Genomic DNA, 20,784 nt, shown 5'->3' with positions numbered 1-20,784 from the left:
CCTTCTACCTGAAACCTGTTTATGTCTTTATGCTTAAAGTGCACTTTTTTTATAAACAACATGTAATTGGGTTTTAAATAACTTTTAACATATGACTTTGGATCAGGAATTCCACTTCTAGGAATTACTCTACAGACATATCTGTACATGAAAAAAATGAGGTTATTCACTGTAGCAGTGTCTATAATAGCAAATGACTGGGAAAACTCTAAATGTTCATCAATCATGGCCTCAATAAATGATGGCTCATTCATGTAAAGAAACACCTTGCGGTCTTAAGAAAGAACAAGAAAATTTTCTTCATGTAATAACATGAATGATAGATAAGACATACTGCCTGAATTTTTTTGAAAAGCAAGGTACAGAGCCGGGCATAGTGGCTACACCTGTAATCCCAGCACTTTGGGAGGCTGAGGCGGGCAGATCACCTGAGCTCAGCAGTATGAAACCAGCCTGGCCAACATGGTGAAACCCCGTCTCTACCAAAAATACAAAAATTTAGCCGGGCATGGTGGCACACATCTGTGGTCCCAGCTACTTGGAAGGCTGAGGAAGGAGGATCACTTGAGCTCAGGGGGAGGAGGTTTACAGTGAGCTGAGATCACACCACTGCGCTACAGCCTGGGTGACAGAATGAGACCTCATCTCAAAAAAAAAGAAAGAAAGGTACAGAACGGAATACAGGAAATACCATTTGCATTTTAAAAAGGAAAAATAAATGTAGGTATATTTACTTGCATTTGCTTAGAATTTAAGAAAGTTGTACGAAAACACACTGTATCTACGGTGATACACCAGGTGCCTGGGGATGCCATGGGATGATTCACTTTTCCTGTGTATCCTTGTCAACTTTGAACTACATGCATTACCTTTCCACAAATAAAAATAAAATGAAATGGGGAAATAAAATTTCCTTTGCAAAATTCCTAGGAAAGAGGGAAGTGCTATCAACTATCCTGTGAGCTTCCGGAAGGCGGGTGAGCCAGACGAGGAGAGTGGCATCCCAGCTAAAGCCGTCGCCCTGGGCAGCTGGCTTCACTCTTACTTAGCAGGTTCTGCTGCTCTTCTATAAAATAGGAGTAAGGTGGTGGTAACTTCATAGAGCTGCTCTGAGGATTAAGTGAATTAACACAGTGAAGTGCTGGAAGTAAAACTATAAAAGCAGCAGCCACCACAGTACCTACCACAGTGGCAAAGACACAGCAGGTGCTCAATCCAAGGGCTTGGAATTGAACGATATAGAACATCAGTGATTTAATAATAGTAAATTAGTCACAGACCCAGGGCTCCAACAACTGAATATATGTGAATATTACTCTCCCAGCTGCAGAGGAAAACGGCCTTGCCAAGCCAAATCCTGTAAAAAGGGTTGACAATGGCAAGACTGATCCTTCTCATGCATTCCCACGGGCCACTGGGCCTCACGAGGACAATCCAATCATGTGAGTGTCCTGTGGGCAGCAGCACAGAAGCACCAGCTTGTCCAGCAGGTTCCCCGCCAGCTGAAGGGCACAGATGGATGTGACGCCATCAGGGCCTGGGCCTGAGTGTGCCCAAGGCCGTGGTACATCCAGCCACGCACAGAGCTGCCAAAATGCCCGGAGCTCAGCCCCTGCAATCCTCATGGCCAGGCTGAAAGCAGGCCATGCTGAGCCATGCACAAGGCCACCTGGCTCAGAAATAACCCAGGAAATCAGAGTACTTGGGTTTTTAAATTGCTCCAGTGTGGGCAGAAAGAAACCCTACCCAGAGTCAAAAGTGCTGACCATGTCACTAAATCATAGATTCTCTCTGCTGATGGGCCACTTTGCCTCCGAATACTGCCAAGGCCCAAGGTAATGGGTATGGTGGTATAAGACTCAGATGAGTAAGTGAAAATCAATACCGATGCTCTTTGACCTATGATGGGACTCTATCCTTTTAAGTTGAAAATATCATAAGTTCAAATGCATTTAATAATCTTAACCTACTGAACATCAGAGCTTAGCATGGCCCAGCTTAAACATGGTCAGGACACTTGCATGTTCCTACAATTGGGCAAAGTCATCTAACACAAATCCTATTTTTAAATAAAATGTTGGGTATCTCATGTAATATATTGAAAACGGCACTGAAACTGAAAAACAGAATGGCTGTACGGGTACCACCATAAAGTAGCAAAATCAAAAATCAAACCATCGTAAGCCAGGGACCATCCATATGTTAACTGGAAGCCTCATCTCAGGTAAGAGCAATAACACGCATTTGCTAACAGCACATTTTGTTACCTGCCTAATTATCGGTCCGTCCAGCCACTTGAGGACACACTGGAATGCTGTGGATTCCTTCAAAGGCTGGCGTGCTCTCTGTGGGTGGGGAGGGACAAGCACGTTTTGGGTGAAGATCCTGTGCCAGTCGTTCATCCTGCCCGCCTGAGGGTCCCGTGGGCTTCCCGGATAACCTGTGCCAGTCGTATTCAAATAAAGAGAAGAGCTGTAAGGGCTACAGTGGTCATAGCAATCCTGAAGGCTTCTGCCTCCCGCTAAATCCCAGAGGAACCTCCATCCCCCAAACCCACACTCTGCAAACCCCAGAAGGGTGGACTTTGTTGCTGGCTGGCACCCATGCTGCCTCCTCTAGGAAGTACCATTTGCACTTCAAAAAGGAAAAATAAACGTAGATATATTTGTTGTATTTGCTTAGAATTTATGAAAGCTGTACAATAACACACTGTATCTAGGGTGATACACCAGGTACTGGGGTCGACATGGGATGATTCACTTTTCCTGTGTATCCTTGTCAACTTTGAACTATGCGAACTACCTTTTCAGAAATAAAAATAAAATGGAGAAATAAAATCTACCTCCAGAGAACCCTCCACCCCACCCCTACCCCCGTGGGCCAGACTCTGGGCACGACTCTCCTGACCTCTGTGGCTGGTTCTGGATGGGGACATGAAGGGATATTTTATTCAGCTGTGTAGGCTGGGTACCACACATGGACACCAGGGGTGGGTGGCTGTTGAAATACAGTCCTAGCGTAAGACCGTCTTGTAGGGGACCCAGGGAGCATGAGAGAGGGAATACAGCCCTTGGGCCAAGAGGTGGTCAGCCTGAAACTGCCTGGGGCCACCTTAGGACACACATAAAAACAAGCAGAGAGGAAAAGTTAGGAGCAAGGGCCACTGGGTCCCCATGTCATTATTAGAGCCCTGGGTCAGTCACCTCACGACACTTCAGCTACATGGACAAAGTCTCTTGTTGCTAAAGCCATTTGGGGACAGATTTCAGCTGTTACCAGCTTCTTGGTGGGTCTTGGCCCATTTTGAGTGTTATCTGATCCTGTCCAGCCAGACCAGGATCTAAATCTTCTCTAGCCGACACAGAATCCAAAGATCTGAACCTCAAGAAGAGGTTGAATTCTGTAAACTAAAATGGCGAGTAAGGAGAAAAAGCAGTGGGTTTGGTCTTCTAAGACAGCAGCTCTCTAAGTACATTCCCCAAACCCAAGGTGCAACAGGATGCTGTCAGGGGCTCTACAAGGTCAAAATTATTTTCATGACACCCAGGTGTTATCTCTTTCACCATGGTGGCATGGTCAGAGGCAGCAGCAGGTAAAGCCACTGGGGCCTCACTCAACCCAAGGCTGGTTGGGTTGAGTGAGGTCCTCCCAACCTCTCACGGAAAAGAACAAGGCAGCTTCAAGTAAGAACATCCTTGGTGAAGCCGGAAAAACTATTAATCTTATTACATCTTGACCTTTGAGTACACACGTTCTTAGTTTTGTGAGACGAAAAGGAAAATACACAACAAGCATTTCTGCTGCAAACTGAAGAGCAACAGTTATCCCGGGGAAGCCTTGCTGTGACTGGGCTACACGCTGAACACACCGCTTTTTTTATTCAACACCATTTTCACTAAGAAGAATGACTGAGAGACAAACTTGGCAGACAGCTTCTCGAACAGGAACAAAGTGAGCATGTCACTTCTGGGAAAACAACTGTAACAAAAATGGAGTTTCCAAGCAAAAATTAGAATTAAGAACATTTGTATCCTCTACCATGAGCCTACTAGCTTCACACTTCTTCAAGACTTTCCTGGTGAGAGGGGCAGTGATATAATGTGATCTTCGAAGGTTACACCATTAAATGTGTCAATAGTTGGAAGGTCTGCATGACTCCGTGAACCAATATTTTCTGAACAATGCGTAATGGTACAAAATCCTGCAAGAATAAAACATCCACCCAATGTGCAAGACAGACCAAAGGACTTTAATGTCAGAGCACGAAGAGTTCATTCATATGGTGGAGACTCTGCTTTAGAACAAATCCTTAAGAAACTTCTGCTCGTGGGGTTTCAATGCAGCAGCAAAGAATATTCACAATGACCCAAGAGACTCCTTCCTAACTAGATCGGGATGGACTTCCTTCACATACTTCAACCAAGGCAACACAAGGCAACAGACTGAATACAGAAGCAAACAGGAGCCTTCAGCTGTCCTCTCTTAAGGAGACTGTAAAGATATTTGCAAGAATGCAAAAGAATCCCACTCTTCTAAATTTTTTTTTGTTTTGGATAATATAGTTGGTTTTTGTAAAACATGTTTTTATGCTAACATGTCACAGCCTTGTTATTTTTAAATAAATTAATATTTTTAACATTTCTCAGTTTTAATTTCTACAGCAATAAACATTGGTAGATATAACTCACATAAACAAAAGTTCTTTGGGGTCCTCAATAATCTTTTAAAGGGTAAAGGGATCTGAGACCAAAAAGTTTGAGAAGGGTTGTGCTAATGGTTCACCCACTGCGTGCTCCCGGCATGTGTGGGAACCGAGAGGACATGACCAGGCAGCCTGAGAGGGGCCTTTGCCCAGGGTCCTGCCTCCACCCACAGTGCACCCAGATGCTGCATCCTTGGCCCAGGGTCCCGCCTCCACCCACAGTGCACCCAGATGCTACATCCTTGGCCCAGGGTCCCGCCTTCACCCACAGTGCACCCAGATGCTGCATCCTTGGCCCAGGGTCCCCCTTCCACCCACAGTGCACCCAGATGCTACATCCTTGGCCCAGGGTCCCGCCTTCACCCACAGTGCACCCAGATGCTGCATCCTTGGCCCAGGGTCCCCCTTCCACCCACAGTGCACCCAGATGCTGCATATGGATCAGGTATTCCTCAGAGGACCAGACTCAGTCTGGTCCTGTGTGAATCCAGCAGGCACACACGCTGGTTTGTTCCTTTTTGTTCTCTGTGGGCTATTTCTGTCACTCAGCTTCCCTTGTTTTGTGGAGGACCCTGACCCAATTCCATGTGTGGGGAGAGCTGCTCCCCAATTCCAGCCAGAGGCCTGCAGTGATTGGTTCAAGGAGGAACACATGACCCACACTGAGCCATCAGTCTTCCCCAGGAGACTTGAGCCCAGGCTGTCTCTCCTCCAATGCCCACAACTGCCCACACCATGCCAGCCCAGAGCCCCAGGAGCCACCACAGGGACGGCCGACTTTGGACTTCTGACCTCCCTAACTGGAAAAGAATCAATTTGTGCTACTTTTAAGCAACCAAGTCTGTGGGACTTTCTTACAGGAGCCACAGGAAATCATACAGCTGCCCACGACTTATAAGCAGAAGACACCTGACCAATACCAGCTCAAGGGCCACCTCCTCCAGGAGGGCTTCCCAGGTGCTCCCAGGGTCCAGGCCCCAGGCTCACATGGTCCCTGTGCTTCCCTTGGTCACAGCATTTGTCACCTGTCTTGTGTTGAATTGCTCACTGGCCAAGTCCTTGAAGAAAGAAGTCTCATTCCTCCTGTGTCCTTGGTACCATCACAACTCAGTAAATGGTCACAGAATCAAACTGAAGCTTTAGCAAAGCTACCATCAAGCTTTTCTTTCCCACTGACGTTTTATAACATTCAGAAGTGTATTCATACACAATGCAGGCTGTGATGGCCCCGGGTGGGGATTTTAGAGAGGAAGTCTCTCCTGACGCGGATGCCCATGCTCCTCACCTGCCCCAGATTTCTGACCCGGTGCCTCCTGCCCTCTCCCCGGGTGTCTGCAGAACTCAGTGCCACACTTGGCCCAAGGACACTGCTGAAGGATGTGCACACGCCAGTCCACCCTCACAGGGAGCATGAAGCATGCCGGCCCCCTGCTGTACTAGCAGGGCAGACACTAGGCGGAAGGGCATCCATTCCGAAAGCACCTGCCACCCACACAGAAGTCCTGAGGCTCGGGATGTGGAGGCAGGGCAGTCATAGTCTGAGGGACCACAGAAGCTGAGGTGACACCTGAGACTCTGCAGGTGGGAGCCCAAGTGCCCACAGCGGCTCTCACTGCCATCCCGGCACCTCACAAACCTCTCCAGGTGCCCTTCCACCTGCTCCTTGCTCCTTTCTACCTCTGGCCTCTAGGAGTCAAACCAAATGCTCCCTCCTCAGAGCGAGAGCCCCACCCCCACCTCTGGCTGCTCCCACACAGGGCAGGTGACAGAAGAGCCACCACGCTTCACCAGGGCTATGCTGTAGTCCTGCGAGACTGTGAGCTCCGTGACGTCAGGCTGGGTCCTCAGCAAAGTCTTTTAAGGATGAAATACAAATGCCCTGGAGGAAGTGCAGAGGGGCCTTTGGGGCCAAATCAACAATAAAAGAGAAAATCGAGAGGGCTCCATGTCTTGAACCCAAGAAAAGGGTACAGTGGGCTCTCCAGGAAAAAAAAAAAAGAAGAAGAAGAAAATGCACCTGCTTTTAATGAGCCCCTGATGCAAGATAGGAACTCACATTCTATGGTTATTATTCCAAGAACTCTGCAAAATGAGAATCATCATTATCGCCATCTTACAGATGGGAACACTGAGACTCAGGATAAACAGCCAATCCAAGGTCACACAGCTAGCTATTACAACTAGCTATTATAACAGTATTATAGATATAACACTGTAAGCTATTATAACTACCTCCCACTACCTCAATCAAGGAGGCCAGGAGAGGCCAACGGAGAAGAGAGGCCCAGAGGGAAAGAGTAAGAGCACCAAAGGAACCCAGGGCTAATGCTCTCTCCTCTTTAACTTCAGGACAGACTCGCAGCCTCCCCACCTGTTTCCAACCTCCAAAATGAGGGCTGTGAAATCTCCCTGAGATCTCTGCTTCTGCTGATCTATTCAGCAACTATTTCCCAAGCACTTGTGTTCCAGCGCATAAGAAGGCTGTCAAATGTGCTGTCTTCAAGCATCTAGAAAGCCAGTGGCGGAGAAAGACAAGAAAGTGACTGTGAGCAGCAACAGGCCCCCCGGGAGGGTGCAGAGGTGAGCAGGGCTGAAGTCCCACAGACAGCGGTTCCCAGGGAAAGGAAGACGCAGGGGGTGGGAGGCGCTGTCAGGGTCCGGGAAGCCTCCTTCCCGGAATGGAAAATGTGTCATGCCTGAGACCCAGATGCCTTGGGGAGCTTTCGGGGAAGCAGAGGTCTGATTAAGCACTGCCTGGAATTCCCTCATTCATGAGCATTCTTCCAGCACCTACCCTGCGCCCGGGAGAAACGGTCTTGAACACAGCAGACAAGCTCGCTACCCCTATAGAATGTAAAGAAACAGGGCACAAATTAGCACACAAAAAAAGACACAAGTGTGATCTACGGAAACTGCACAGAGGAGGTGCAACGAACGGAGCCCTGGGTTAGGACCGGGAGGCGCTGCCCACCATCATCAGAAATACTCCTCCTTTTGCCAACTGCACACGCCAGAGGCTGGATTTCCTTCACAGACGTCCACCAAAGCCACACATCGCGACACACGGAGGCAGAAAGCAGCGGTCTCCTAAGAAGTCAGACACGAGGAATCTCGGGCAGCGAGGTGCCTGCAAGCCCGGGGGCGGGCGGGAGCAGCCTGCACGCGTGGGGAAGGGCACGCGGGAGCGGGTGGCGCACTCCGGGCCGGGTTGGCCGGGAGGTCCCAAGGCAGGAAAGGGGCGCAGAAGGCCGGGACGGCCTCGGGGACAGAGCCTCGCAGGCACGCCCGAAAGCCGCAAAGCCACAGCCGGGAACGGACAGCCGGAGCCGGAGGGCGGTGGGCAGGGGGGCGCGGCCAGGCGGGGTACACGAACTCCGGCCCGGGAAGGATGCGCGCGGACTAGGGCGCGGGCAGCCAAGGCCCAAGACGTCGGTACCGCGCTCCCTTCAGCCAAGGGCTGCAGAGAGGCCAAGGGGCAGGGGGCAAAGGGCAAGGGCAGAAGGGGAACCCACTTAGCCAAACGGCACCCAGCGGCCCCGGCCGCACCAAGTGTCCCGACGAGGGGGGACGCCTGCGGCTGACGCGGGGACAGACCCCGCCGCGCGCCACCGCCGCACCCCAGGCATCGGGCACCCACGCAGGGACGGCGTGGACCTACCCCCGAACCGCAAGGCTCCGGCCAACACTGCGGCCCCCTGCGCCTCGAGGCCGCGTCCAACCTCCCCCGCGGCGCCGGCCCACATGGTTCCGCCCGCCGCGGGCCGCGTTACCTAGGAGACCGACCCGCCGCGATCGCGCCGGAGGCCACGGAGCCCACGCTTTTCAGGGAGTCCCCACTCGACGGACCCAGAGGCCCGGCGGCCGGTGCTCAACGGAGCCACAGGCCTGAGGACCGAGGACTGGCGGAGGGGCGCGCCCCGTACGCTGCCACCCGCGGGAGGAGCCTCCGAAGGCGGCGCGCGGCGCCGCACACTCAGTCCAAGAACCCGCCTCGCGTCACTTTCGCCGTCAGGGCCGCGGAGCCAATCAGAGCCCAAGTCGAGGGCTACGCTTCGCGAGCGCCAGCCAATCGGTGCGGCGGCGGGCCCATCCTGATTTGCATGTCCGACGACCCCTCAACCAATGGTAATGTGACTGGCGTGAACAATAGCCAATCAGAAGCTGGAAGAGGCGTGGCCCCGGGCGTCCCACGAGGTGAAGATGCTGCTGGCGGAACCTGCAGGAGCTAGCGGGATTCGGGGGCGCTAAAGTCGCAGGGGCAGGGCGGGAAGGAAGATCCGGCGCGGGGCATAGGATCCGGAGCTGGAGCCCCCAGGTGAGTACCGGGGAGACCCCGGCGGGGCGCGCATTCCACCGAGCTGCGCTGGGACGGCGGCGGCGGGTATCCGCGAGGCCCGCGCTGCGGCAGGCGCCGCGGTGCCGTCTCCATCTCCTCTTCCCCGGCCCTGCGTCCCTGCCTCCGCCGCTGTCTCACCTCCTCTCCAGCCTCCTCACCTCCTTCTCTATCGTCTCCCTTCCCCCATCCCTTTCTGTCTTTCCTTCCCTGTCCTCCTGCCCGACCCATCAGCTCGCATCCTTGACCCCTGCTCCTGCCGCCGTCTCTCTTCCCGGTGCACCTCTTCCCGGTGCACCTCTTCCCCATCTCTGCCTGCTCCGGTCCTCGCAGCCTCGCCCTCCCCTTTCCTCCATCCTCCTCTCATCCCCTCTCCCGGCCTCTGCGCAGCCCCACCGGGGCGCTGCTGTTCCCGGTCCTCCCCATCTCTCCTCCTGGTCGCTTCTCAAGGCTCATCCATCGTTCTCGCTGCAAGTCCCTGTGTCGCTCTGGTCCCTTTCCCCACCCTCCCATTCTGCCCCCAACCCCTCCGACCTCTCCCTGCGGGCATGCTCTCACCACCTTACCCTGCTCCCCAAGACTGTGACCCTGCTTCCTGCACCAGTTCCTCGGGCTGTTTACAGCACACACACCGCCACCTCTGACCCTGAGCCCCTACTCATATCTTAAGCTTCTCCCTCCTGCCAGGCCTTGGCACAAAGCACTTCCGCACCTCCCTACCTGCTGCTGCTCCCAGGATGCAAAGACCCCACTGCTGCACCGCGTCCTGCGGCAGTAACAGCAGCTGGGGTACCTGCCCACCTTCCCACCCCGCCAACCAGCCGCATCCTGGTGTCCCTCCTCCTGGCATTTGTCCTGGGGGCTCTTACAGGGGCTGTGCTTTGCCCACAGCATCCCGGGGTGCTCCAGGTGGGAAGCCCCTTAGCACCTTTCCTCCCTGATCACCGTCTCCTTCCCTCCCCACCCCCACTTTCCTGCTCAGCCTCACTTTGTGATTCAGCATTTTTGGGGTTGGTAACTTTCTTGCTTCCTGTCGTGATAGGGACCTGGCTACGAAGCTGAAGGCAGGGGTCTTGACCCTGCGGTTAGCAGGGCCACCTTAGGAACCAGACCTGAGCTGCCTGGTTGGGAGGGGGCTGAGGAGCTGGGGACCGCCACTGGGGGTTGCCTTTTCCTCCCTTTCAATTGTCTGCCCTGTGTTGAACTGTGTCCAAGGGGAGATGACATAAGTAATAGCTCTTGGGGAAATGGGCTATTAGCATTTATGGAAATTAATACATCCACATCCGAGGAGCAAGAACACCAAGTTCAGGCCACAGCTGTCCCACTGTCTGTCGTTTCAGGATTTTTTCTTTCTCTGCAACTTCTCCTCCCCCTCAAAAATGCCAGCCTCACCCCTCCCCTTTCCCCCAGTGCCAAGAGTAAGCTCCTGCTCTGCTAAGGAAGCCGCATTCAGGCCCCACGTTGCAGGTTGCAGGGTTTGGGGACCTACGTGTGGAGAGTCACATCTGCCCACCTGATTCTCGCCTGGCGGCCGTGTCTGCTGCAGAGCCCTGTGCAGCTCCTGGCCCTGTGCTTTCACAGTGTGGGGCCCTAAGACTGCACTTGGTCCTCCAGGTCCTGTCATTCTCTCTGGGGACAGCTCCCCACAGCCACACTCGGCCTCAGTGGCACTGCCAGTGTTTGGGCCGCAGCACATCCCTCGAGAGCAGCATGGTAGGGGCTTCCCTGTTAACACCCAGGGCCATTTTTTTTCCCCCTGCGCCAGTCAGCAAATGCTTTGTAGGTGCTAATCAACACCTGGGGACTGAGCCAGGCTCTGGAGTTGGGGGGTGTCGTGAAAAAGCGTGAAACCCTTTTCGTGTGTTTCTTGGTTGAGAACCATCTTGGGTCTGGATGGGAAGCAGTGTGCACAGACGCCATTGCACCCAGGAGATGGGACGTGGGCCATGGCACTAGGGAGCTGGAAAGGCCGAGGGTGCCATGGGCTGGCCAGCTAGAGAAGGCTTACTCACTTTCATTTTTCAGTCATCTTCTAAGACCCAAATGGTTCAGGAGGAAGCGAGTGCCACACAGTTTTGATTTGGCAGTTTCCGGCCTGGGCTTGGAGGGAGGGGCCTCCCCTAGACCTTCGTGTGTGTTGGTGCTCTGCCGTGGTAACTGGGAACACATCGTCTGCGTGGAAGGAGAGCCTGCTCCCTCGCGAGAACTGGGGGACCGTGCTTCTGTTTCCAGGGACTCTGGCCAGGAGTGGCATGTGTTTGGTCCTCGGCTAAATTCTCAGTGATATTCACGTCGCCAGAGGTCCCAGAGTGAATGTTTTCCTGGCATCCCTGAATAAGGAGGCGGGACAGTGGGCAGCTAGGGGCGGCAATTCGAGAAGGATTGATGCCAGAGGTGTCTAGGGCCGTAGACCCCATGTTCCCGCCAGTCCCCCTCCCACCACCAGGAGGACTTGGGTCTTGGCACCCAGCAGCCAGTCATCCTTGCTCTCAGAGGACTAAACGGAAGGACAGACTTCTCCAGGGTCAACAGAGGCAGTGGCGGAGCTGGGTTGGACCCCCTACTTCCTACTTATTTGAGCCCAGTTCATACCTTGGCTGTCCAAGCTGAGGGAAGCCAGCACCCCGAGAACATGACCGGCTGTCCCTTCGGAAGGCCACTTGGAGGCGTTGCTGACATTGATGGGCACAGCCAGTGCCCTTGGGTGTGTCCAAGTCACTGGAGGGGCTGTTGGGAGCAGGAGGTGCCACTACCATGGAGATTTCTCAGCGACTCAGTCCTGCCTGGCATGCAGGCCCTGGTGCAAGGGTACTGTTGTTCGTGGCCTTCAAAGAGATGGCCCCATAGTTAGAGAAGAGAGAGGGCACCAGGTCCGTGGTGGGATGAAGGAGAGGAGGGACCCTCCCCACACTGGAACTGCACTCATGGCCTCAGTTCACCTCGGACACTTGCAAATAACCCTTCGAGGGAGGCTGGATAGGGAAACTGAGGCACAGAGCAGCAGTGAAACTGATCCCGGCCTCCCAGCTAGCGAGGAAACCTTGATTCTGTTCCTGCCCTGCCAGAACTCTGTGGCAGGTGCCCCCTCCGCCATCACCTGAGCTCCATCGAATGCCTGAAATCCTCACCTCTGCAGGGGTGAGTCTCCCAAGAGTCCCCGGAGGCCCAGGCCCAGACCCTGGGGGATATGGAAGCGTTCCTCTGTCGTGGCATGGGAAGCCCCACACTGTTCTTTCCTTGGTGACGGGCGACCCGCCACGTTCAGGCCCCTCCTGGCCCATCTTCGGGGTGAGTCTATTAAGGGATGCACCGTCTCTGCTCAGCCAGTCCCGAGGAGGCAAAGGGAACAGGGCCCTTGTTCCCCAGGAGAGAGCACACTGGGGGAGGTGGGGTGGCATACCTGGGTTTCGTCCTGTCACTGCCCACTGGCTCGAGGCTTTCCTGCCTGCCTGGGCTTAGCAGATGCGTGAGTCTCCCTGCCTCATGGGCCTGAGCAGATGCTGGGCCCTCTTGTCCTTCGCCACATCCTGGGGAGCCCAGATGAAGGCCAGCCTCCCTCTTCCTGCACACCCACCATGGGATGATCCCTGGGCTCTGGCCCCTCCCTGCCTGAGGGTGCCCTGGCACTGCCGCACCCAGGTTTCCACTCAGACCCCTGCTGGCCAGCATCTCAGGAGGCTACTCCCTGCTCTGCCCAGTGACCACGTGGTTAGCCCCAGAGACCCAGGTTCTGTGTGTCTTCAGTGACAGAGCAGCCCCATGCCCACCCTGCCGGCTTCCCCAGCACCTGTCTCCTTGCAGGCAGCCCGCTCCATTTCTCCAGCACACAGGTACCCGCAGAGCTAACTGCTTTGATGCCATGCTGGTTGTAGATAAAATAGGATTGGGAAAAGGGGAAAAGTGGAGAAATGGCGGGGACCACCTTCCTGGCCGTCCGCCTGTACCTGGACCCAGTGAGAAGGCTTTCCTGGCTGTGATCTTGAGCCCTGACTGCCGAGCAGCTGAGATCCATCATCCGACTCCATGGCTGGGAGCCAGGCACAGGTTTCTTCTCAGACCCCACACCAGATTCAACCCATTCCACGTGGGCCAGTTTTCTGGAGCGACTTCCTGGGTCCTGTAGACCCCTGAGGTCTGCTCCGCAGGGGTCCTGCGTCACCAGCCTGGGCTCTTTCCCTGCCAGAGACTTAGCTCTCTGAGTCTCTGGCTCTCTGGCCTGCTAAGCCACACGAATCATTCGTGTCTCCCTCTATCTGAATGGGTGAACTGGTGCCTCAATGGTAGGAGCTTGGGGCTTCCCTGGGACACAGTGGGTGCTGGGTAACTGTCAGTTCCCCCTCTTCCAGTTGGACGCGGAGCCCCAGCCACCATCCTGCCTGGAGCTCAGGTGGTTCCTGGGCAGTCCAACCGAGCCCCCAGGAAAACCAGAGCAGAGGAACCTGGCTTTCCTTCTGCGTGGTTTCCTGAGACCTCTCAGCAGTCTCTCAGCTGGAGAGCCCCACTGAGTGATTTCACAGTGGAGAAGGAAGGGGAAGGAGAGCAGGAGGAGAGAGCCCATTGCCCTGGTCTGCAGGGAATAGCCTCCCTCTGAGGGAGGGACACTCCTTGCCCTATTCTCCCTGACCTTGGGCCTTGTGGAGGGCCCGCAAGCCTGCCAGACCCCCACTGCACACCTGCCCACCTGTCTGTCTGATTCCAGCAGCCCCTGGGCACCGAGTGGGTTGCAGAGCCATGCTCTGAGCATGCTCGCCCTCCTTCACCATGGATGTGTTTTCATTTTCCACCCCCGGCAGCTTCATGATCTTTCATTGCAGTCTCAGGCCCTGGTATCCACAGGCTGTCAATGCAGCCTAGGACAGAAGACTCTAGAATTCTGCCTCGGAGCCCTGTGATCCCAAACACTCAGCCGTGGCAGGGGCTCTCTGAACGTGATATTCTTGCCACCCCTCCTAGATACAGGAGGGTAAGGAATAACTAGAATGCATGGGCAAGGAGATTCAGCCCAATCTATTCATTAGAAAACAAATTTAAATTTAAAACATTGCTTAAAACCTGTACACACCAGTGAAGGGCGAAGGTCTTAGCAGAAGACATTTGAAGGACCAAGAATGAGCAAGCCCCACCTCCCTCCCCTAGGGCTGAGAGCCCGGAAAGGGGTGCAGTGACCACATGCCCGGAATGGTCAGAGAAAACCCTGCTGATAGGGAAGGAGAGATGGGGGCAGTGGGGACATTTGGCCTGGACCTTGAAAGACAGGCAGGTTGTGACAGGCAGAGCTAGGAAAGGACGGTCTGGGAAAGGGCAAGGTCACAGAGGGAGGACCAGGCAGGCTGGATGATGGCCAGAGGCCCAGTGCGGTCACAGGCTAGGGCATGAATATGGGTGAATAGGATAACTAGGGGGAGGGCGTCAGGGCCAAGGCCACCATGGGCTGGACAGTGATGGGGAGAGAGGTAAGAGGAGAGCCCTGGAGCCCCCCAAGCTTTTCTGGCTGGGTCCACCTGGGCTGTACAGACCAAAAGAGGCAGAGCCGGAATCGGGGCGTCTGGATGGGGAGGACTGGGCTCGGTTGACCTTGGGTTTCGAGGTCTGTGTCTTGGACAGCAGTGCCCACTGGCATTGAGAAGGTAGGGCTGGGGTTCACAGGAGAGGTGGGACCTGGAGGTGACTGCCACCTACCCACTGGTCACAGCCCTGACAGCGTCACCTGGGGGTAGTGCCAAGGGTGGCCAAGGGTACGGGTTTGAGAGGGAAGATGAAGGTCAAGACAGACAGTAGGGAACCCTGGATTCTTCCAGATCCCGGGGAGGAGAGGAAAATAGAGGATGAGGCAGGTATCTGCTGCATCCGGTGGGCCAGCTGCTGCCAAGGAGGCAGCCTCTGTTGAGAGGGGAAGCAGAGCTGGGCTCCCAGGAGCGGCAAGGGGGCGCAGGACCCCATATTCAGCACCAGCAGCTTCCAAGCACTCGCCAACCATCTTATCCCCATCTGACTGAGGCAGAAACACTGAAAGTCAAAGTGGCTTCCCTAAGGCCTCCAAGCTACTAGGCGCAGGAGCCAGGACCCCGAGCCAAAGTCCACCCTGGTAACCTTTGGACTTTGCCGCCAATGGCTCTGGAGAGATTTGACCGTGAAAGGAGGAAAAGGAAGGTGAGGGCACAGGGTGGCTCCGGGGCTGGCGGGCGTAGACAAAGCCGCTTGACTGCTTAACCGCAACTGCCAGCAGCACCCTCTTGCGTCCGCCCCTTTAGAGACGATTTCAACGGCGCATTCTTCCATTTCCCGCCTGAATGGGGGGCATTTCCGGGGACACCTGTGAACTGCGGGCTGGGGCTCAGCCTTGTTGGTGGCCCTGCATAGGTTGGCTGCGTAGTGCTTTATGTTCTGTGCAAGAATTGTGGAGTCTTGGGGCCTGGGTGGGCCGAGGGTCCTGAGATATCGGTGTGCCCAGCAGGCTTGTAGTGCGTGGCGCCTGCCCAGCCCTCAGGGGTCCTGGTGCAGCTTAGCAAGCTCCTTGGCCACCAGTCCCTGGTGACTCAGATCAGGGATCCCAAGAACATGCTTTGAGAAACACTTCCTAGCTGTTTCAGTCTGTCGGTGAACCTGCCCGCCTCTACTTCTTGAGGAAGCACACGAGGAAGCTGTTTGTGATGGTTGAAAGCTCCGACGAGAAGGGCTTTGCGGGGGTTTCTGTAATTCTTGGGAACATGTGAAGCCCACGTTCTACTGGAATGACCTGCTGCACTTTTGTGAACTTCAAATCTGAGATTGTGCTTTCATCCTCCCGTGCACGGCAGGGTGCCTTGTTAGTGTCCAGGCCTCTTGGAATGTGGTTTGGTTCGGGGTACTGATGGCCCAAGCGCTTGCCCATGGCAGAGGAGGCCAGGGGTCAGTACAGGAGCCAGTCCTCGCCACCCTGTGCCTGACCATACAGAGTTTGTCACCTGCCTGTGCCCTGATTGTGCCCCATCTGCACCGTGTCTGCACCCTGCCTGCGCCCTGTCTGTGCCCCGTGTGCGCCCCATCCGCACCCTGCCTGTGCTGTCTGCACCCTCTCCGCACCCTGTCTGTGCCGTCTGTGCCCTGTCTGTGCCCCGTCCGCACCCTGCCTGCGCCCTGTCTGTGCCCCATCTGTGCCCCGTCCGCACCCTGCCTGCACCCCATCCGTATCCTGCTCTGCCGTCTGCGCCCTCTCTGCCCCCTGTCTGTGCCGTCCGTGCCCCGTCTGCACCCTGCCTGTGCCCCATCTGGGCCCTCTCCACGCCCTACCTGCGCCCTGTCTGTCTAGATAGATCGTGCAGCGCCTCCCGCCTCTGCTCAGCCAACCCCCTGCACCCCCTAGAGGGTATTGCCTTTCCATGGCAATGAGTAGCAGGTATTTTTAGTCACCCAGACCAGGAGGTATTCAGGTGTCACAGACAGGAGACCCGGAGCCATGTTGTCCCTTTGCTCCTACAAAGGAAACAGGATGCCCAAAACAGGAATTGGAAATCCCAACTCAAAACCTCCCCATTCCGCAGGGACACAGGGTGCTTTGCTCCTTGAAGGAGTAGTGGACGCCTCCTTATTTACATCCTTCCTGCTTAAAAGGCAGTGGGGTTGTCCAGGGGACATCAGCCACCCTGTGCTGGGGCACTTCAGAGGCTCCGGGGAGCTGCCATGCTCTCTCTCCATCCCAAAAGATGGGTCTGGGGAGGCCACTGGGCTAGGTGAGCCCGCTCCTGTGAGGAGTGAACCCCACCCCCCACCACTCTGCTGGTGTGAGTGACAGTTATCAATAGACCCTGAATGGGGGCTTTCCAGAAAAAAAAAAAAAAAAAACAGTGATATCCCTGGGAGAAAGGGGCCTGTTTAGATGATGCCTGTAGGCCGTTGGAATCTGAAGTAGTACCTGGGAGTCCTGGTGACACCAGCGCGGACAGCCCTCTCCAGGGCAGTGCTACAGTGAGGCCAGGGCCTGGGGAATGTCACTTGCTCCTCATTAACTCACAAATCGGGAGCCAGGACAAGGTCACTGCCCTCAGGGCCAACATCAGAGCGGGAGGAGGTGTATGGTCAGGAAAGGGGGAAGCACTGGATGGCTGTGGCCTCACAGGCAGGGAAAGTGGGGTCCAAAGGTGCAGAGACAGCATGGGGTGTCAGGGCATTGCAGGGAGAGGGACAAGGGCAGGTAAGGAGGGACCTTGGAGGCCGGAACATCTTTCACAGAGGCCTCCTGCTTCCTCAGTGCTGCTGAGCTGGGCCATTCATCTGGCCTGGGTGGAGGGAAGCTGACCAGGGTCCCTCTGCGACCTGGAGGCTCCAGGCCCTACCCTGAGCCCTTGGTGCCCTCGGAGCCCTGAGCTGCTCCAGCTGCCTGTGATCGCCACACACACACACACACTCTCCCAACACACACAGACACACAGAGCCTGTGCCACCAGCCCTCATTCTCTGCCTCACCCAGGGCCGGAAGGTTCTGGCTAAGCCTCCGGGGGTGCCACTGGGAGGGATGCCTAGGAGAGGGTCTCCCCAACCTCCGGCAACCCGGTAATCATGGTCACCAGTTGTTGGAGTGGCCTAGCCACCTGCTGGGCTGTATGGGTGCTGAGGGCCTGGCTGGGCCCCGTGATACAACCATGGGGGTGGGTCTCTGAGGAGCAGTCTATGTGAGCAGCAGGAGAGGTGGCGCCTTGGGTCAGGGGACGCTTCCCCCTAGGCTCTGGGGGGGACAGGATAACACCTGTCCCCAGGCTTGGCGGAATCCCTGGTCTCTAACGCAGCCCGGAACACACAGAGACATGAGCCAGTGTGGGGCAGTGTTGCTCACCTGGTGGTGGGACTAGGTCCTGGGCTCCTGGAGCCAGCGGCCTCAGAAAGCCCCTCTAGGTTCTCTGAGTCTTTGACACTGTGCAGCCCAGACTCCTCATTTTATAGACAGGGAAACTGAGGTTGGAGGACTCATCCTTGACAGAGCCGGGATCATAGTGCAGCTCTCTGACTGAGGCCCCTCGATGTCCTATAGTCTCTCCAAGCACGCCCTGCAGTGGTCATGACTGCTGACATCTGTCCCTGCCTAGAGTGTGGGCCTCATGAGGACAGAACACACCTGCTGTCCCCATCACCTCTGTCCCCCAGCTCAGCCTGACTGGTAATGCCCCGGCCATGTCATGAGGCCTTGGAACCAAGCCTAAGCTTCCTGCAGGCCAGCAAACATCGTGCCCAGCACCGGCTCCCTGATTTCATCTCCCCTGGCCATGGCAGGCAGGGAGGACCAGAGGGCTCCTGGCCCAACGGAGGCCAACTGTGACACCAAGGGATCCTCCCCAAGGGGTCTTCCCCACCAGATACAATCCTGCTCTGAACACCCCGAACAGGCAGTGCCCAGGGGAGGCCAGAGACAGCCGTGGCCTCTGGGGCCTGGCACTCAGCCAGAGCTGGCAGGAGGCGGGGGTGCACCTCCTGCAGCTGAGGTTGAGACAAAGCCAGGTGCCTGCCACGGCAGCTGTGGCCTGAGCTGGCCTCGGTGGCTGATGGCCACAGACTCCCTGATGCCTGTCATCTGTACTGAGGGCTCTGTCCCAGCCCCTGAGCCATACGTGATGCCCACACCGCCGATGAGGACGCAGCTTGTGTTTTTACAAACGAGGCACTTAATTATGTGGAGGTAAATCCTTTGAACTGCAGAAACCATCCCAGCACGTCCCCATCAGGTGTTCCCAGGTGGCAGGCAGAGAAGGCCAAGGTCCCTCGAGTGGATTTCCAGGGGAGCTGAAGGGCTACAGCCCTGCCAGGACTAGGGGGTACTGGGAGGGGGCTGGACAGCCGAGAGCGGCTGCCCCCTGCAGGAAGAGGAGGCAGGCGCTTCACCCGACTCTGGACGATGATGGCAGCAGTGTCAAGGACTCTGCCGTCACTGTTGTCCTTTGAGTTGGCAGCTGCCCTGTGTTGCAGATTTGCTCTGGCTCTGGCCCCCTGCTTCGTCCCCTCCGCACATTTGTTCTTAGTCCTCAGCTCCTCCCGTCTCTGTGTCCCGGGTGAGAACAGGTCCTAGACCTTGTCTCAGGTCACACAGCTACCAGAGGACAGAGCTAGAACATGACTGCAGCAGACGCCTGATCCTGCGCCCCAGGTTACCCGTTCACGGGGCGGGCGCTCGCCCTTGGCCTCGCTCCTGAGCCACTGTCACCAGGATGCCAGGTAAACGGAAACCACATGGGGGCAAGGCCAGCCCACAGCCCCAGCAACCTGGCCCCTGCTGGCTGCAGGAGCTCCAGAGCCTGTGCTACAAGCCCGGGTGGCCAGAGCCTCCTGCGGGATTCCCCATCCCACCCCTGGAACTTGCTTTCCCTGCTTCCCACACACAGACCCTCCCCACCAGGGCAGGATCATGGGGTCAGAGGCAGGGTCCCTGTGGTGTGGAGCAGGGGTTCCTCCCCATTTGCTCACTCGGCTGCCTTCAGCCCCTGCAGACACGCGGGCACCGTCCACCTTCTCCCCTCTTAGTGTGAGCCCTTCCCCAGCCGGGAGCGCTCACTGAGTGGCCGCATCATACCCTCCCGTTTGTCTATAATTCACTTAGACGTTATTTCCTGGGAGATCCGGCAGCTCTTCACTCTTCCGAATCAGGCTGTGAGAAACATTTGTGTGCATCTCGCTTTATTTCCTCTTTTGAACTATTAGGATAAAGTCACAGAGGTAGGATTTCTGGACCCCAAGCTCTGGACTTCTACTACCCAATTTCTTTCCAGAAAAGGTTGTAGTATAGCTCATGCCCCAGAACCAGCCACGACTCCTCGTCGTAGTTTCAACGTAACCTCGCCAGCAATGAGTATTTTCATTTAAAAATGTTTTTGTCTGCTGGTTATATGATTGCAGAGGCATGGCTGGCCCCAGCTTGCAGTGGTTGCTTCTGCATCTCTTTTTATTCAGCGGGGCCTTCAATGGATGTGGTGGAGTAAAGCTGCCTTTCAAATTGCTGCTGCAGCGCTGCCTGGCAAGATATTAATCTTTCATGCCCCGTCACGTGGTCATGGGACGGTAATCCTCTTTGAAGCCATTTGTTATTTATTCTTACAGTCCCCCGGAGAGCAGGGAGGAGCCCCCAGTGCCTGGATGACAAACGCAAATAAAGAGAGGGCTGCAGACATTTCAGCCTCAAGGTTGGAGCAGAAGCAGGGCTGGGGCCCGCCGGGGTCCAGACCCCTAGTAAAGAGGTCACTTCCCACAAAAGAAGGTTGTTTGTCTGCTTCTCATAGAACCTGCTCTGGTTAGAGGGTTTTTTTTTTTTTTAAGAGACAGGATCTTGCTATGTTACCAAGTCTGGTCTGAAACTCCTGGGCTCAAGTGATCCTCCCGCCTTGGCCTCCCAAGTAGCTGGGACTGCAGATGTGTATTGCTGCACCCAGCTTGGTTAGAGGGTTTTTAAGTCTGGGGGCTGTATTAGTTTCCTAGTACCACAAGCAGGGTGGCTTGAAACAACATTATTTATTCTCTCATGGATCAGGAAGCCAGAAGGCAAGGTGTGGGCAGGGTTGGTTCCCTCTGGAGACCGAGGCAGCGTGTGTTCCAGGCCTCGCTCCTGGTTCCTGGCGGCTGCCCGTAGTGTTCCTTGGCTTGTAGACACACCCCCGAGATTCTGCCCCCATCGCCGCGTGGCCTTTTCTGTGTCTGTCTCCTCTTTTTCTATGGACACTTGTTGTCATTGGATTTAGGGCCCATCCTAATCCAGGATGGCCTCATCACAGGATTCCCACCTTCATCACAT

General features: G+C 55.5%; 2 protein-coding genes across 25 annotated transcripts in view; one reads left to right on the top strand and one right to left on the bottom strand.

The window, feature by feature from the left end:
* NPHP4 (nephrocystin 4) overlaps positions 1-8,682 on the bottom strand; it is a 127,541-nt gene extending 118,859 nt beyond the window's left edge. For 12 of the 24 annotated variants that reach the window (XR_008517172.1, XR_010136941.1, XR_010136942.1 and 9 more), the window contains exons 1-2: positions 8,473-8,590; positions 2,268-2,440 (exon numbers count right to left, since the gene is read on the bottom strand). Coding sequence is in view for 14 of the 24 variants with exons in the window: in XM_054542184.2 (XP_054398159.1) it covers positions 2,268-2,402 (135 nt within the window). In the remaining 10 variants the exon portion in view is untranslated. The other 12 variants (XM_054542191.2, XM_063715513.1, XM_054542204.2 and 9 more) reach the window with 11 other exon arrangements.
* Positions 8,683-8,981: 299 nt separating this feature from the next.
* The window catches only part of KCNAB2 (potassium voltage-gated channel subfamily A regulatory beta subunit 2), a gene marked incomplete at its 5' end in the record, with an annotated part of 112,898 nt that continues 101,095 nt past the window's right edge, over positions 8,982-20,784 (top strand). The window contains 1 exon segment of the mRNA NM_001133242.1: positions 8,982-9,017.

This window comes from Pongo abelii, chromosome 1, assembly GCF_028885655.2.
Source record: "Pongo abelii isolate AG06213 chromosome 1, NHGRI_mPonAbe1-v2.0_pri, whole genome shotgun sequence".
In the NCBI taxonomy this organism is placed as follows: Eukaryota; Metazoa; Chordata; class Mammalia; order Primates; family Hominidae; genus Pongo; species Pongo abelii.
This window is presented reverse-complemented; position numbering and strand designations above follow the sequence as displayed.